General features: G+C 47.2%; 1 protein-coding gene across 10 annotated transcripts in view; it reads left to right on the plus strand.

Moving 5' to 3' along the window:
- The window catches only part of ASH1L (ASH1 like histone lysine methyltransferase), a 183478-nt gene that overhangs the window by 126431 nt on the left and 39351 nt on the right, over positions 1 to 17696 (plus strand). For all 10 annotated transcript variants that reach the window (XR_201234.3, XM_045086805.1, XM_045086802.1 and 7 more), the window contains one exon: positions 1722 to 1816. Coding sequence is in view for 9 of the 10 variants with exons in the window: in XM_045086805.1 (XP_044942740.1) it covers positions 1722 to 1816 (95 nt within the window). In the remaining variant the exon portion in view is untranslated. The remainder of the gene's footprint in view (positions 1 to 1721; positions 1817 to 17696) is intronic.

Genomic DNA, 17696 nt, shown 5'->3' on the forward strand with positions numbered 1-17696 from the left:
ACAGGACCCGGACTTAGTGAGTGCTCAGTAATTGTTGAACAAATAAATGAATGATCTAGTAGAAGGAACCAGTGTTCAAATTTAAGAACTTCAGGTTCTACAAATAACTTACTTTTGGGAGCCTCAGTTTTCTTACCTACAAAATATGTATTACTAGAGCTGCTTGTAACAAGATAGACTTGTTTTTAAAAAAGCAGTATGGGGGCGCCTGGGTGACTCAGTGGGTTAAAGCCTCTGCCTTCAGCTCAGGTCATAATCCCAGGGTCCTGGGATCGAGCCCCGCATCGGGCTCTTTGCTCAGCGGGGAGCCTGCTTCCTCCTCTCTCTCTGCCTGCCTCTCTGCCTACTTGTGATTTCTCCCTCTCTGTCAAATAAAAAAAAAAATCTGAGACAGCAGTATGTTGTGATTCACAGGGGAAAGAAATACATCAGCCTTATTTGTTGGAACTTAAAGGCAAAATAAAATCCGAGTAGACTAAGTGAGGCTCTTCGGCAACGCTTTTTTCTTTTTCTTCGTTTCCTTTTTATTTCTTTTTCTTTTTCCCCTTTTATGTATTTGTGAAATGTCTCACGACTAATGTCATACCAAATATCAGAAGCACAGACCAGTCAGACAGACAAGTCGGAGACGTGCGTCTGTGGAGATGTTGCAGAGTAGAAAAAAAGAACAGTGAGGAGGAGCCGCGCAGGAAACTGGGGTTTTCGCCTTAAATCTCCTTCGTAGCTACTAAAATGACGGCAAGTCATTTGAGCTCATAGAGCATCTGTTTTCAGATCTGTAAACTAGAGCTAACATCTCTTCTTACCTACTTCATAGGATTGATATAAATGATCATGTGTGAAAGTACTGCCTAAACTATAAGTCTTCAGGCGGCCTGGCTGGCTCAGTTGACGGAGCTTGCAACTCTTGATCCCAGGGTTGTAGGTTCAAGCCCCACATTGGGTATTGAGCTTACTTAAAAAATTTAAAAAAAACAAAACGAAAATAGAGACACCTCGGTGGCTCAGTTGGTTAAATGTCCAACTCTTGATTTCAGCTCAGGTCGTGATCTTGGGTCATATGATCAACCCGAGAGTCAGGCTCTGCACTCGGTGGGGAGTCTGCTTGTCCCTCTCCCTGTGCTCCCCCCTCCCCTGGCTCATGTGCTCTCTCTCTCTCTCAAATGAATAAATGAGTAAAATCTTAGAAAAATAAAAAATTTTGAAAATAATACATACATTCGTGCCATAATTATGGGCCAAGTGTAAGGTCATTATTACGATCAGATCTGAAACTTCGATGCCTCTTGCAAAACTGCTGGAAATGCTAACAGGGCTCTTTTTTATGTGTAATTCCTAAAAGACAAGTTCAAAAATATAGATTCTAAAAATACGTGAATGTATTTTATATCGCTCCCCCCCAAAAATATGCATTTAAAATTTAAGCCACTGTTAAAACAAATACTTTTTAAGATTGTATTTATTTATTTGACGAGAGAGAGCACAAACAGGGGGAGCAGGAGAGGTAGGGGGAGAAGGCAGACTCCCCATCGAGCTAGGAGCCTAGTGCAGGACTCAATCCTAGGACCCGGGGATCATGACTAAGCTGAAGGCAGCGGCTTAAGCGACTGAGCCACCGGGAGTCATAAAACAAAAACTCTTGATGGGGGTCTGTTTTCTTTGTTTGGCCACAGGAGGAGATTCTATCGCCTCTGATAACTTCCATTCTTTTCCTGTCACAGCCCAAAGAGCCGGTTGATCCAGTTAAAGAAAGAGAAGCTGGAATACTGTCCTGGCGAGCACGAGTACGGACTGTTCCCAGCCCCCATTCATGTCGGTGAGTGCTCCGGAGAGACCGTACGGTGCTCGGAAGAAATGGCATTTCTTGAGTTGGGATGAAGTGTTTCCATGTTCCTATTATTTCTGCATCTCCGGTGGGGTTGAGCTCTTTCTTTACCGTTTAATTTATCCTCACTCTGAAGAATTCTGCAAATTCTTTGTTCTCTGGGAGTCACAATGACATACATCTTTCTTACTCAAGTTTCAGTAATAAAAAACACTACTTTGTCTGTAGCATTTGATCCCGAGGATGTCACCTGGGAAAGCGCAGCTGTTCACTGCTTCAGTCTCAGAGGTTTCCATGTTCAGAAAGACGTGATCATGGATACGTAATAATCATCGGAAGAGAGCCCACCACTTTCCTAATCATTTATCTGCCTGCAAATTGAGCAGGGTTTATCCTTCTGTTCATTTTGGGGGGGAAATCTCAAGGCTTTGTTTAGCATCGGGGTAACAGTACCTCCTGAGATCTGCCGTTGGGCTTACCAGATCAGTAACCAGTACCTGGAAGTCATCCTGGGTCCCTCCCGCTCTCCCAGAGCTGCATCCAGTCCGCACCCCCAAGTTCGGCTGTTGCCGTCCGAGCAGTTCGTCCCGCTTGTCTACAGGTCCTGTTGTCACTCTCAGGTGCGTCCCGCACGTGACTTCGGCTCCGACTCCCGCAGCGGCCTTCTGACACCTGTGTCGGTTCCATTCCTGCTCCCTCCACTTCGCTCCCCACACAGTAAGAAAAGAAATCTTACAACTGAAACTAGGTTATACTTAAAACCTTGCAGTGTCTTACTGTTAAACAGTGACTTCCTTACTATAGCTTTTAAGAGTAACCTTGTCCCAGGGGTGCCTGGGTGGCTCAGTTGGTTAAACATCTGACTCATGATTTTGGCTCAGATCATGATCTCAGGGGCCTGGGATCAAGCCCCTCATCAGGCTCTATACTCAGCGGGGAATCTGCTTTAGAATTCTCTCTCCTTCTGTCCCTACCCCCCAATAAATAAACAAATATTTTAAAGGCAAAAAAAAAAAAGATGACTTGGTGCCTACAAACCCACCCCTCCCCGTCACCCCTGTCCCTCTGTTCCCGTTTCTCCCTAAGCTGCCATGTGCGGTCTTGCTGGTTTCTCTCAGGTCCTGGAACAGACTAAGGCCTTCCCCACCAGCGTGCCAGTATATGCTTGTTACTCGCACTGTCTGAAAACTGTTCTACTCTCCCGTGGTTGGCTTCTTGTCCTTCAAGGACGAGTTTAATGTCCGTATCCACCAGATGTCATTTTCTTTAAAATTGTTCTCCTGATTGTCACTCCACAGAGGGCCCCTCCCTTTACTCTGTATCGCAGCCTCCTGTCCATTCCTTTCTGTAGCCCGTGATTGCTCTGTTTCCCGTTCGTTGTCTGTCTCCCTCATTAGATTGTAAGCTCCAGGTGCAGGATCATTTGACTCCCTTACTCTCCTTCTATTTCCTAGTGCCTGGTTCATAATAGAAGTTTACCCAGTGCACGTACAAATGAAAGAGGCGGAGGAGAACCCAGGATGACCTGTTGAATAGGCCGTGACGGGGTCCGCCTCCTTACGCAGAGGATGTGGACCCTGTACGCTGCGGCGTCCTCTTACACTACGACTCCCAGTGCTTGTGACTGTGGGACTCCTCTGTGCTGGGGTGATCAGATCCCCTGTTTCTCCCCAGAGGACCCAGCACCAGCAGTGTATTTAAAGGAGCGAGCATAGACGACACATTCTGCAGTAAGGATTAGTTTGCTTTAATTATTCTGTACTGGGGGGGAAGGAGAGTGGTTTAACTCCAACATGAAGTTCCAAGCGTTAGTTCTCTTACCTTAATGAGGGTAAGAGTAAGTTCCACGTTCCCTGGGATTACTGCCAAGGCTCTTCTGAACGAGCGTTCTGTTACGTGATGTCATAGCCCGGAAGCAGAGTCTCGGCAGATTTAGCGGTTTTCTTGAATCTGATGATGATAAACAGGCTTAGAAAAGAAGTCATTTAAAAGACCCACTTAAAGGAAGACATGATCATTTTGGTCTTCCTGGTTTTGTCCTGGCTGGGTTCTACCCTGAGTCTTGGACGGAAGCTGCCCGAGGGGTTGGGAGTGGCGGCCCGCGCCAGGGAGGACGGGAACGGTGACGGCGGGAACGGTGACGGCCGGGTCCTCCCCGCCCCGGTACAGCTAGAGGTGAAGAGGTGCGGACTAGGAATCCCTGGATTTAAGATAAAAATTGTATCTCCACATCCCCATTTTAATGTCACACTAAGACTGATTCCTACTCCGTGGTCTTCAAAGTGAGTAAATAATGGAAAAACCTATCCAAGTCTAGGGGATCTTTTCCCCTCTGAAATAGGGTTTAAAATCAGGCTGCTGGAGGACAGATTTTTTTTTTCCTGGACAGTGCTATTTGGTTGTTCAAATAATATTTTATGATTAGGCTAGAAGTGAGCCGCTCAGTTATTCTGAACTGGTCCTTTCCATTATCATGTAAGTAATGAGTCAGGCGGACCTGGGTTTGTCTGTGTCTTCGCTGTGTGAGTTACGTGAGTAAAGTGGTCGTATAAAAAAAACAATAATGCATCTTACCACTGATAAGAGTCAGAATCAACAGGGGCGCCTGGGTGGCTCAGTGGGTTAAGCCGCTGCCTTCGGCTCAGGTCATGATCTCAGGGTCCTGGGATCGAGTCCCGCATCGGGCTCTCTGCTCAGCGGGGAGCCTGCTTCCTCCTCTCTCTCTCTCTGCCTGCCTCTCTGCCTATTTGTGATCTCTGTCAAATAAATAAATAAAATCTTTAAAAAAAAAAAAAAGAGTCAGAATCAACAAACAAAATCATGTTTATTCTTAAACATTTAACTAAGGGAATCAGGGTTCTTTATCATTAGAGAAGTACATTTCAAGTAAAATTTTACTTTTCATAATACTTATCAAAATGTATATTGTACCCTTAAATTTATAGTCAATTGATTTTTTTTTTTTAAAGATTTTATTTATTTATTTGACAGAGAGAAATCACAAGTAGATGGAGAGGCAGGCAGAGAGAGGGGGGGGGGGGAGCAGGCTCCCCGCCGAGCAGAGAGCCCGATGCGGGACTCGATCCCAGGACCCCGAGATCATGACCTGAGCCGAAGGCAGCGGCTCAACCCACTGAGCCACCCAGGCGCCCCGCTATAGTCAATTGATTTTTGATGAGAGTGCCATGACAGTCGAATGAGGAGCCCATGATGTTTCTAGTAGGTAGTTCTTTGGTAACTGGATATACACATACAAAAGGTTGCAGTTGGACCCTTGCCTCACACCATATAAAAAAATGTACTCAAAACGGATCATCAGCCTTGGGGCACCTGGGTGGCCCAGTGGGTTAAGGCCTCTGCCTTCAGCTCAGGTCATGATCCCAAGGTCCTGGGATCAAGCCCCGCATCGGGCTCTCTGCTCAGCGGGGAGCCTGCTTCCCCCTCTCTCTCTCTGCCTCCCTTTCTGCCTATTTGTGATCTCTGTCAAATAAATAAATAAAATCTTTAAAAAAAAAATGGATCATCAGCCTAAATATAACAGCTAAACCTATAAAACTCTTGAAGAAAATATAGGAGGAAATCTTCATGACCTTGGATCGGGCAATAATTTCTTAGCTATAACACCAAAATCCTATGCAACAAAAGAAAAAGACAAATTGAACTTGGTCAATATTTAAAATTTCTGTGCTTCAAAAAACACCCTCAGGAAAATAAAAAAACAATGCACAGAATGGAGAAATGTTTGCAAATTGTGTATCAAGAGACTTGTATCCAGAAACCCAGACTTATAAGGAACTGTTGAGACTCATTAGTTTAAAGCCAAATAACACAATTTAAGTGGGTAAATTATTTGAATAGACATTTCTCCGAAAGAGTTACACCCATGGCCGGTACACACGTGACAAAATGCTCAGCGTCATTAATCATTGTGGAAGTGGCATCAAAACAGCAATGAGAGACCCTCTCACACCCGCTAGGGTGGCTTTAATTAAAGGATTGATGCACAATGTGAAGAAATTCGAAACCTCAGACATTGTTGTTGAGAATGTGAAGTGGTATAACCCTCTTTGGAAAACATTTTGGCAGTTCCTCAAGAAGTTACCATATGACCCAGCAGTTGTGCTGGTAAGCATCTGCCCAGTAGAACGGAACACATCATGTCCCACAAGAACTTAGAGATGTTCGTAACAGCAGCATTCGTAGTAGCCGACAGGTGGAAGCGAGTTTCCCACAGTGGATAATGGATTAACAGAATGTGGTCTGTGCTCACCACGGGGTGCTCTTGGGCAGTACCCAGAAATGAGGTACTGAGGGTCACCAGGGGGCTCAGTCTGTTAAACGGCTGCCTTTGGCTCAGGTCATGACCCCAAGGTCTTGGGATTGAGCCCCACGTCGAACTCTCTGCTCAGTGGGCAGTGTACTTCCCCTGCTTGTACTCTCTCTCTCTCCCTGTCAAATAAATAAAACCTTAAATTTAAAAAGAAATAAAGAAGTGAGGTACGGAGATAGGTACCAAAATGGGCAAAGTGAAAACATTACTCTGGGTAAGAGAGGGTAATCACGGGGCGCCTGGGTGGCTCAGTGGGTTAAAGCCTCTGCCTTCGGCTCAGGTCATGGTCCCAGAGTCCTGGGATCGAGCCCTGCATCGGGCTCTTTGCCCGGCAGGGAGCCTGCTTCCTCCTCTCTCTCTGCCTAATCTCCTCTGCCTACTTGTAATCTCTGTCTGTCAAATAAATAAATAAAAATCTTTAAAAATATATTTTTTTTAAAAAAGAGTAATCACAAAATGCCATGTGCTTTATGATTCCTTTTTTCTTTTCTTTTTAAGATTTATTTTTTAAGTAATCTCTATACCTAGTTCAGGGCTCAAACTCATGACCCTGAGATCAAGAGTCATACGCTCCATCGACTGAGCCAGCCAGGTGCCCCCAAATCTGGATTTCTTTTTTTTAACTATGTTCCCACCCTTCTCATTTTAATAGAGAGGGTTTGGGTTTGTTTTGTTTTAAGATTTTATTTATTTGATAGAGAGTGGATGAGCACAAGCAGGGGAGCAGCAGGCAGAGGGAGCGCAAGAAGCAGGCTCCCCGCTGAGCAGAGAGCCCAACAAGGGGCTTGATCCCAGGACCCTGAGACCATGACCTGAGCTGAAGACAGACGCTTAATGATTGAGTTACCCAGGTGCCCTGAGAAGGGGTTTCTTTAAAAATAGATTTCATTTGTGACAACATTTTACTTGATGTATAATTTTTTAAGTAAGCTCTATGCCCAGTGTGAGGCTTGAACTCAAGACCCTGAGATCAAGAGTTAAAACCCTGTACTGACTGCCAGCAGGGGACTCCTCTGGAGATTTATTTTAAGGTTGCCATTCACACCGTCTTGGCAACTGGCACGTCCAAACTCTACAGGGCGGGCTGGAAGCATGGAGACCAGGGGAGGGTCAAGGCGTGGGAGGTCAGTCTGTTTTCTTACTAAGGCCTTCAGCTGTTTGGATGATCCCACCCACATTATGGAGGGTGATCTGCTTGACTCACAATTTAGTAATTTAAATGTTAATTTCATCTAAGAGTTAACCTTTACAGACACCAGCTCTATGTGTACTGTAATTGAGCCAAGTTGATACAGAAAATTGATCATCACCAGAGCTCCATGTACTAAAACCCAAAAAAGAATGTACTTTTTGGTATGTAAATTATGCCTCAGAAAGTGTTATCTTGAAAGTGTAGTTACATTGTTTTAATCAGGCATATGTTAATCAAAATTATAGTGATTACCCAATGCAAAAGAAAAATTCTGGTGCTGATGCCTTGAGTCTTACACTGAAAGGTATTTTTTCTTATTTAAATTCAGTTAATTAACGTGTAATGTATCATTAGTTTCAGTGGTAGAGGTCAGTGATACATCAGTCTTACTGTCATACCCAGCGCTCGTTACATTGCCCACCTGCCTTCTGGCCCATCACCCAGCTTCCCCGCCCCTCACTGGTACTTTTAAATATGAATTGAAACACTTATGTGTGGATTAAGGGCATAGGTTCAATGAAAGAATTTAAGCATGAAAACATACGTAATATTGAGACAAAACCCTCAAAACCTTGGGCACTGAATCTGTAATGACCGTTCTTGGTAGACATTTCATATCTCTTGTCCCAGTGTATTGCCAAGGCAGGGGAGAATTTGTACAAGCTTATGCCTCATTTCCTCCGTTTTGCCCAGTGCGCTTTTCCCCTTTACTACGTCTGCTTTGTATCCTTTGGCTGTTGAATGAAATGCAGCTGTTAGCCAGCAACCCTGAAGGTGGCCTTGGGGGCCTGCACACCCCTGCGAGTCGGACTCCACGGCTTGCTCCCCACCCCCATCTTCCAGCCGGGCGACCTGAGCTGCGTCTCCGCGTCTCCGCGTGCCTGGGCTGTGAGGATCAAGGAACATTGGCGTTGCACTTGACACGGAGCGAATACCCTTTCCCCTTGATTTGCTGTAAGTGACAGTGAGAAGGGCAAAGCCATCCCACTCATTTCTAGAAAGCAGGTATCTGTAGAAAGACGGAAATCATAAAGAGTGGAAGTCGATAAGATACTGAACAGACAGTAAGGAAACAAGTTCAAAAAGTGCGACAGAATCGAAGCTCTGGAAGCGGCAAACGGCAGCAGGTAAGAGGCCACGCGAACCATCAGGTTGGTCGGTCCTGCGGTTATGAAGGGGCTGGTACGGAGATGTTAGGAATAACTTCATGCCAGTTCACTTAGCAATGTATATGAAATGGGTAAATCCCTTAAAATATATAGCTTAACTAATTCAAAAAGAAATAGAATTTCAGAATGTCTGAATAGCCAGTATCATTTAAGGAAATTTAGTTCTTTATCAAATCCTACACGTAAAAAATGGCAGAACGAAATGGCTTCCATTGTGAGCTGTTCCATCACTGAGAAAAAACAACGCCAGCCTTACACGAAAGCTTCCAGAAAGTAGAGGACACTTCCCCAGCTTACTCTGTGAGGCTAACATAATCCTGGTAAAGAACCTGACAAAAACTCGATGGGAAGAAACAGCTACAGAAGGAAGTTGAGCATAGACTGTGTAGACATGCAGGCAGGAACTCTTGGGGGTAGAAGGGCATTTCCCCGGTCGCACAGAAGGCATCGCAAGGGAGCATTACAGCTACTGGTGAAGTACGCAGTGTGTCCTCCTGAAATCGGAAAGAAGGTCAAAACGGCCACCCTCGCTGCTTCTGTCTGCGTTACTCGGGATACTCCAGCCGGCGCAGTAAGGCAGGAGATGAATAGGAGTCATAAAGTTTGGGAAGGAAGAAGTGAAACTGTTCTGCTCACACATTACGTGATGATTAAATCCAGAGAAGTACCCCACAGCCTGTTACTGCCTTTTAGCACAGTTACTGGAAACAAAAATCCGTATCTAAGAATCCACTCGTATTCTCACAAAATAGCCTGCCCTTACCGTACCTGCCGGCGAGGCTGGTCCTTGGTGATTACCCAGAGAAGCTGAGAACTGTCTGTGTGATCAGCTGCGCCCGTGCATTGCACAGCCACTTTGCTCGTGGCTCCCTAAACTCAGAAGCTACCGAGCTGTCCTTGTCGGCGAGCAGTGAACCAGCACAGCCAGGCGATGGGATGTCACCCACACTAATACGAGATGAGCTGTCAAGCCCTGAAAAGACACTGAGAGACGTTGAAATCATCGTGCTGAGTGGAAGAAACCAGTGTGGAAAGGCTACATAGTGTATGGTTCCACTGTGTGATGTTCTGGAAAAGCCAGAACCATGGAGACATTGATAATATCAGCGGCTGAGGGTAAAGTAAGGATGGGTCCACAGAGCAGAGATTTTTAGGTCAGTGACGCTCTTCTGTATGACACAGTAGTGGTTGGATGCCTGTCATTACTACATGTCTCCCAGCCATAGCATGAACAAGAGTGAGCCCTCACGTAAACTGTGACTCCGTGAGAATGACGCGTCTGTGTGGTTCAGTAGCTGTTAACCAGCGTGCCGCTCTGGTCAGGGCTGTCGGCGACGGGCTAGGCTGCGGTGTGTGGGGGCAGTGTGTATTTTGGAAATCCCTGTCTGTTGCTCAGTACTGCTTTGAACCTAAAACTGCTCTAAAATATAAAGTCTATTTTTAAAAAATAGTGTAATAAAACTGAAGTAATTAGAAATAAATTTATCCAAAAATAGGCAAAAACTTTATACTGAAAATTAAAACATTTATCAGCGAGATTAAATTAGACCTAAGTACATGGAGAAATATGCCACATTTAGAAACGTCGTTACATTCCATGCAGGGTAGCTTGTGACCAGCAGGCTCTTCTGTAAAAACGGATGAGCTGATTTTTCTGAAATTTATACGGAGAGGCGAAGAACCCAGAACATGCGAAGTGATCTTTTAGAAATGTCTTCTTGTTGCCCCAAGACTTGCATTATCGGCCAGAGTAATTATAGAGCAAGTTTAAACTTTAAATTAGCTTTAGAAGGGCATAGGTAGAGCACACAACTTTTGATCTCAGGGTCATGAGTTCAAGCCCCATATTGGCATAGAGCCCTCTAAAAAAAACAGTAATAATACTTTTTTTTTTAATAAATAGGGGTCCTTGGGAGGCTCTTTTGGTTGGGCATCTGACTCTTGTTTTCAGCTCGGGTCATGAACTTGGGGTCTTGAAATTGAGCCCCATATCAGGCTCCGTGCTGAGTGGAGTCGGCTTGGGATTCTCTCCCTCCGCCCCCTCCGCCCCCTCCGCCCCCTGCTCACGCGCTAAGATAATAAAGTGACGTGCCAGTAGAACTGGTCTGTGGGACAGAGTAGATAGCCCAGAAGGAGACCCACATGTTGTGGTCGTTGCATTTGCGTGCAGGCACCAGAGCCACCGAGCAGGATGTGCTGCGGCCCGTGCGGCCCGGGTGATGTCCGGTGCCAGCGGCTCAGCTCTGACACTGGCCTGGCAGCAGGGCCAGGCTCGGCCTGGCGCGGGTCGCAGGCTGAAATGTAAATGCCAGAATTACGAAGTTTCTAGAAGAAAGCATAGGATATCTCCACAACCTGCGTGTAAAATTCTCATCCACCATAACTCATCAAAGAACTGCAAACGAAAGCTATCATGAGTTGGCATAACCACAGTGTTTACAGACAACTGTGGGAGAGTAAAATGGCACCACTTTTTTTTTAAAAAGCCCTGGCAGGGGCGCCTGGGTGGCTCAGTGGGTTAAGCCTCTGCCTTCAGCTCAGGTCATGATCTCAGGGTCCTGGGATCGAGCCCCGAGTCCAGCTCTCTGCTCAGTAGAAAGTCTACTTCTTCCTCTCCCTCTGCCCTCCCCTGCTCATGTTCTTTCTCTCAAATAAGTAAGTAAAATCTTTAAAAGAAAACTAAAGCTCTGGCAGCTTTTATAAGAGTAAACAAACCTACCAGAGAGAAATCAGGACATACGTCTGTAAGAATGTTCATGACACCGTCATTCGTCATGGCATAAACTAGAGATAGTCCAGATGTCCGTCAGCCCAGCGGACACACAGACAGTGCGTTCCTGTACGGACTATGAGCAGCAGCTAACAGGGAAAAAGATTAGGATTGACATGCTTTCGCCTCCTGGAAAATGAAGTAGGTATACTTTTCCCTGTTCTGTTAAATATGAGTAAAAATGTCTTATTATAATGTCATGTTCTCCATATCCTATATAAAAAGGAGTCTCTAGGGCCGCCTGGGGCTCAGCGGGTTAAAGCCTCTGCCTTCGGCTCAGGTCATGATCCCAGGGTCCTGGGATCGAGTCCCGCATCGGGCTCTGTGCTCAGCAGGGAACCTGCTTCCTCCTCTCTCTCTGCCTGCCTCTCTGCCTACCTGTGATCTCTCTCTCTCTGTCAAATAAATAAAATCTTTAAAAAAAAAAAAAAAAGGAGACTCTAAAAAGTGGAGAGGAGGAGGCAGACCAACTAGGACTGAGGGTTCAAGTCCTTGGAGTTGTCTCGCCTCGTCATACTGAGGTAAAACCTTGAGGAGCCACCTGGAAATGCTGCTGGGCACAAAAAACGCCCGTGAAGAAAGGCCTGCTTTCTGCAGCGAGGAGTAGGGAAGAGTCAGCCTCGCAAGATGGGAAACTTTTAGACCGTATCCTCCGTCCTCCGGTCAGACACGGCAGAAAAACTGTTCCCTCCCCACAGGTGCCCGTGGGGAGCCTCAGCTTCCCTTCCCAGTCGGAGGTAATGGGTGTCCTACCGTGGTCCACCAGCCTGTCTGATGACAGGGGAAGGCCACAGGATTCGGGACTTCAACCATCCTCCAGTAATAACCCGGCCCCTCCCACCATCCCCCAGCAGTACTGACCTACCAGCACTTGGGTCTCAGTGGAGGTCAAGTGGGGGGGGGGCTCCGAACTGGTAGTCTGGACATCTGACTCCCTTCTCTTGCTGGAGCGGTTTTGGGAAAGGCCAGCCAAAATAGAAGGTTTATGTAAAATTCAGAACCTGGTAACATGATAAATGTCTAGGTTTAAAGTGAAAATCGTATGTCATACTAAGAACCAGGGAGATCTTAAACAGTTTTTTATTAAGATTTTATTAATTTGAGAGAACAAACCAAAGAAAGAGCACAGACATGAGCAGAGGCAGAGGGAGAGAGAAAAGCAGACTCCCCAAGGCGGGGCTCGATCCCAGGACCCCGGGACCGTGACCTGAGCCAAAGGCAGACGCTCAACTCACGGAGCCACCAGGTGCCCCTTAAACTGAACTTTAAAAGGCAATCGGTACATGCCAACATCAGGAGGTTAGAACCACCCAAAAAAGACCTTAAAGCATTTAGATTTCTTTTGTAAAAACTATGCCCCCCCCAACACACACACACTCCAGCAAGCAGTAATGAATACGCATGAAGCGCAGAAGCAACAGAAAGCCTCAGCACGGAGAGGGAAGGAAGGGCCAAGTCGGAATCCTAGAGCTGGAGGATGCAGCCAAGGCTTAGGGGCGCTCTTGGCAGCGAGATGAAGGAGGAGGAAGAACCCAGGACCGTCTGAGCGGCAGAGAGCGCGGACCTGAGAAGACAAGAGCCCGACCCGTCCCGGCCACGGGCGGGCCTGTCCTCCGCGTCCCGAAGGAGGAGGGAGCACAGAGATGAACACGACTCGGGTGGGTAATGGCTGGAGACTTCGCAGGTTCGGCAACGGACAGGAAGCTCCATGGAAGTCGACGACGGAGCCCAGCAGGACACACCTGAGGAGACCCCTGTGCGGCGCACAGCCTTGTCGGAGCTCAGCCCGCCGCAGACCCGGCCACTGTGAGTCGCAGAGAAGTGGACCCCTGCCCGTCAGCGGAGGGCGGTTCAGACAGTAGGGGAGTGCTGGCCTGCGTCCAGGGAGATGGCAAAATGTTTTCCAAGTGCCGAAAGAGGACGTGTCTAGCCCGGCGAAAGAATCCTTCAGGAATGAAATGGGAGTCACGGCCTTCCTAGAGGAAGGAGAATGTCTAAAGAAGTGTTGCCAGTAGACCTCCCCTGGGTAAGGAAGGTCTAAACAGGAAAGAAATACCAGAAGGAACAGTAAGTACATTTATGGGCATATGTGGTAGGCTTTCCTTCTCCTTGGGAATCTCCCAAGTAACTCTTTAATAAATGAAGCACAAAATTTTAACACTGCTGTATTTTTTTAAAATGCACTGAGGCATAATTCACATATCCTACAGGTCACCCATTTAAAGCATACAGTGGGTTTTGGTGCATTATGTCATTAATATTTTTAACTCGTCGTAAGATATGCGTAACTTAGAATTTGCATTTTCCATTGAGCACGTTCACATTATTTTGTGGCCATGACCCCATTCCTCTCCAGAATTTTTTCATCATCCCAGAGCAGAACTCGGTGCCCATTAAATGATAATTGCCCATTGCCCCAGCCTCTGGTAACTGCTGTTCTTTTTATCCCTGTGAATTTGACTATTTAGGTGTCTCGTATGGTGGAGTCATTACAATATTGTCCTTTGGGGTCTACCGTATTTCACTTAGCATAATGCCCTCGGGGTTCTTCTGTGTTGTAGCTCGTGTGAAGCGTTCGCCCTTCGTAAAGTTGCGTAGTCTCCCCGGTACCCACGCTCTGTATTTTGTTTATCCCTTCATCCGCTGACGGATGTCTCTCTGGTTTCCTCCTTTTTCCAGCTGTGAATAATGCTGCTGTGAACCTTGGTTTACCATTCTCTGTTGAGGATCCCGCGTTCAGTTCTTTTGTGTGTGTGCCCAGCGGTGGGGCTGCTGGCTCCTCCGGTGCGTCTCCGCTTGATTTCGGGAATGGCTGTGCTGTTCGCACGGCGGCTGCTCCACCTTCACTGCCGCCAGCCAGTCTTGAGAGCTGTGTCCACACGTCCTCAGTAATGCTCGTCACTTTGTGTGACTTTTCCTAGTAGCCATCCCGGTGGGCGTGCAGCGGTGTCCCCTGTGGTTCTGATTTGCATTTCCCTAATAGTGACGCTGAGCAGCTCTTCACGCGCTCTCGGCCATTCGTCTATCTGCAGTGACGTGTGCTCGGGGCTTGTCCACTTTTGAATTGAGTCATCTGTTCCTTGTTGAGCCTCAGGAGTTCCACACGGATCCTGGGTATCAGTCGCTTATCGGATATATGATAAATAGACTGTATGACATGGACAGAGAAGAGCACAGAATGTACAAACGTGGAAGCAAAGGGGACACATTTCATTACACCAACTACCGCGCAGAACGGAGCCGCTCTAGTAATCAGGGTCGAATGTGGTAGTGGACGAAGCTGTGTTAAAGTTACAGACTTTTCAAGTGGGGTTTAAAGTGAGGCAGGTGGGGGGCGCCCGGCTGGCTCAGTCAGTAGGGCATGCGACTCTTGATCTTGGGGTCACGAGTTTGAGCCCCGTGTTGGATATAGACCTTACTTGAATAAATAAAACTTAAAAAGACAACTGAGGCAATGGTATAAGTCGGTTGAGAGAATTCGGTTTCAGCTGAGAGAAGCGGCGCGCGGGGACGTGAGAGCACGAGGAGCCGGTTGTACTTAAGGAACTGTTGGTCTGGCCCTTACGGAAAATGTATGGAGGATCCTCAGAAAATGAAAAATAGAGTGATCATGTGGTCCGGCAGCGCCACTTCCGGGACCGTATCCGAAGGAAACGCAAACACTCGCTCTGACGTCTGCCCCGTGCCCGCAGCCGCGTCGTCTGCGGTCGGCAGCCGTGCAAGCCGCCGGGCAGATAGAGAAGAGGCAGCTCTCCTGGGCTTTGTTTGAAAAGAGGGGAAGAGAGAAAAAAGAGAAAGAGTCTTGCCATTTGTGACAACATGGATGGACCTCGAGGGCATCATGTTCGGTGAAATAAGCCAAAGACAAATAGTTCATAGTCTCCCGCGCATGTGGAATCGGAAAAGCAAACTCAGAGGGGGGCACCTGGGCCGGGCGCCTGGCTGGCCTGGTCGGAGAGCACGCGAGCCTCGCTCTGGGGGTTGTGGGTTCGAACACCATGGTGATGTAGAGATGACTTGAAAATACAATAATAACAAAGCAAAAATCTGTTGTAAAAGGGGGGGCTGGTGATCAGCTTTGTGGTTACCAGAAGCAAGGGGCATGAGGAGGGGTGACGGGAGAAAGACGGGCCGCAGTTGGAAGCCGCACGCCAGGCCCGCGCAGAGGCTGTGGGGCACAGCACGGTGACCGCGGTGAACCCCGCTGCGGCCCCGTCGCCCTGCGCACCGTAGGCGAGCCCCGTCCCGGGTGCACGGACATCGCAGTGAGTCGGAGGGGAGATGAGTTAGCTGGTGTGCTGGGGAGAAAGGCAGGAAGGGGAGATTGTGCATAGGAAGAACTTAATTCCAGAAACAGTGGAGGCAGCAGGACTTGAGGGAGCACTTGTCCTGAAACAAACCCGCAGGAAAGGGTGATCTGCTGCTTCACAGGGTTGAGAGAAAACAGTGGGGACACACCGCTGGCTCTGTCCCCAGGAGCAGGTGACGTGATCTCAGGGTTGTGAGTTGGAGCTCCACGTTAAGTGTAGAGCTTACTAAAAATTTTTTTTAAGTTTTTTGAAGATTTTATTTGTTTACTTGACAGATCACAAGCAGGCAGAGAGGCAGGCAGAGAGAGAGGGGGAAGCAGGCTCCCTGTTGAGCAGAGAGCCCGATGTGGGGCTCGATCCCAGGACCCTGAGATCATGACCCAAGCCAAAGGCAGAGGTACAACCCACTGAGCCACCCAGGTGCCCCAAAAATGTTTAAAATCTTAAGTAAATGAATAAATAAATGAGAACAGTTGGGGCTGTATGTCCAAGCTCATGCCGTAGGGTACATGTTTGCACTCATTCATTCGGAAAATACTTGTTCGATACCTGCTTTTTGATCACTCAGTTTTCTAGAGGTTTGGGACACACCAGTAAGCAGAACAGATGAATATCCTTGCTTCCCTGGGGCTGACAGTTTTCCACTGGGAAGAAAAATCCCACTGTCCATGTCCACTGGGTCGCACCTATGTTCCCTCAGGCTGACAAAACCAGTAGCTCAAATTCTACTTGTGATTTGTTCAGTGAAACTTAAACAGTTTCCTATAAGTATCCTTGGTCATTATTTATAACCTCCTTAATGGCACACATTTCACTGATACACTATTCCTTTCAGTGAAATAGTGCTACAGGTTTTTTAGGGGAGATCCCGGGACACTTTACACAGAACAGGGAAGACAGCCTGAGTAATTGCTGTCATCGAACGATACTCCAAGCCAGTGCTCAGGTCGTGTGTAGTTTACAGGTGAGCTTTAGCTGGAGTCAGTCACTTTATTCTTGGTTTTAAAAAAGAAAAAAAAGCCAATAGGGACGCCTGGGTGGCTCAGTCGGTTAAGCCTTCGGCTCGGGTCGGATCATGATCCCAGGGTCCTGGGTCCGAGTCCTGCGTCATCGGGCTCCCTGCTGGGTGGGGAGCCTGCATCTCCCTCTGCCTCTGCCCGCCGTTCCTCCTGCTTGTGTGCTTTCTCGCTCGCTCTCTGATGAATAAGTAAGTAAAATCTTTAAAAAAAAAAAAGGCCAAGTTTTTGTCAAATTTTAAGATCTCTTCTAGAAAAGGACATTGTTACTTTTCTCCTTTCGGTTGGGAACTGCCCTCACCTTCGCGACGCGCTCTGCCCGGTGCCCTCACAGCGGACTGCGCCGTGATGTTCCGCCTCGGGGTCCGCTGTCACTTCCTCCTGTCGGGCTTGACTTCATGAAAGAAAATCTTCGTGACTTCCCCCTTTCAGATTGCAAGGTCAGCACAGGCTCTGAGCTTCTGTAGTGTCTGTCCTCTTGAAAATGACTTCGTTGCACAAATTCAGTTTTCTTTTCTTTTTTTTTTTTTTAAGATTTTATTTATTTGAGAGAGAGAGAATGAGAGAGCATGAGAGGGGAAGGGCAGAGGGAGAAGCAGACCCCCCGCTGAGCAGGGAGCCTGATGCGGGACTCGATCTCACAACTCCAGGATCACGACCTGAGCTGAAGGCAGTACCTCAACCAACTGAGCCAGCCAGGCACCCCTATTAATTTATTTTAGAGAAAAAGAGAAACCAGGGGAAGGGGCAGAGGGAAAGAGTATCCAAGCCAACTCCCACTTCCAAATCGGGGCACCACGTCACAACCCATGAGACTGTCATCTGAGCAGAAACCAAGAGTCAGATGCTAAACTGACTGAGCCACCCAGACACCCCAAGAAAGTATTCTTTTTTTTTTTTTTAAGATTTTATTTTTTTTAAGATTTTATTTATTTATTTATTTATTTATTTTAAGATTTTATTTTTTTATTTGACAGAGATCACAAGTAGGCAGAGACGCAGTCTGAGAGGGAGGGGGAAGCAGGCTCCCTGCTGAACAGGGAGCCCGATGCGGGGCTCGATCCCAGGACCCCAAGATTATAAC

Source organism: Mustela putorius, unplaced genomic scaffold (genome assembly GCF_011764305.1).
Source record: "Mustela putorius furo isolate JIRA1106 unplaced genomic scaffold, ASM1176430v1.1 tig00000997_pilon_pilon_pilon, whole genome shotgun sequence".
Taxonomy (NCBI): domain Eukaryota; kingdom Metazoa; phylum Chordata; class Mammalia; order Carnivora; family Mustelidae; genus Mustela; species Mustela putorius.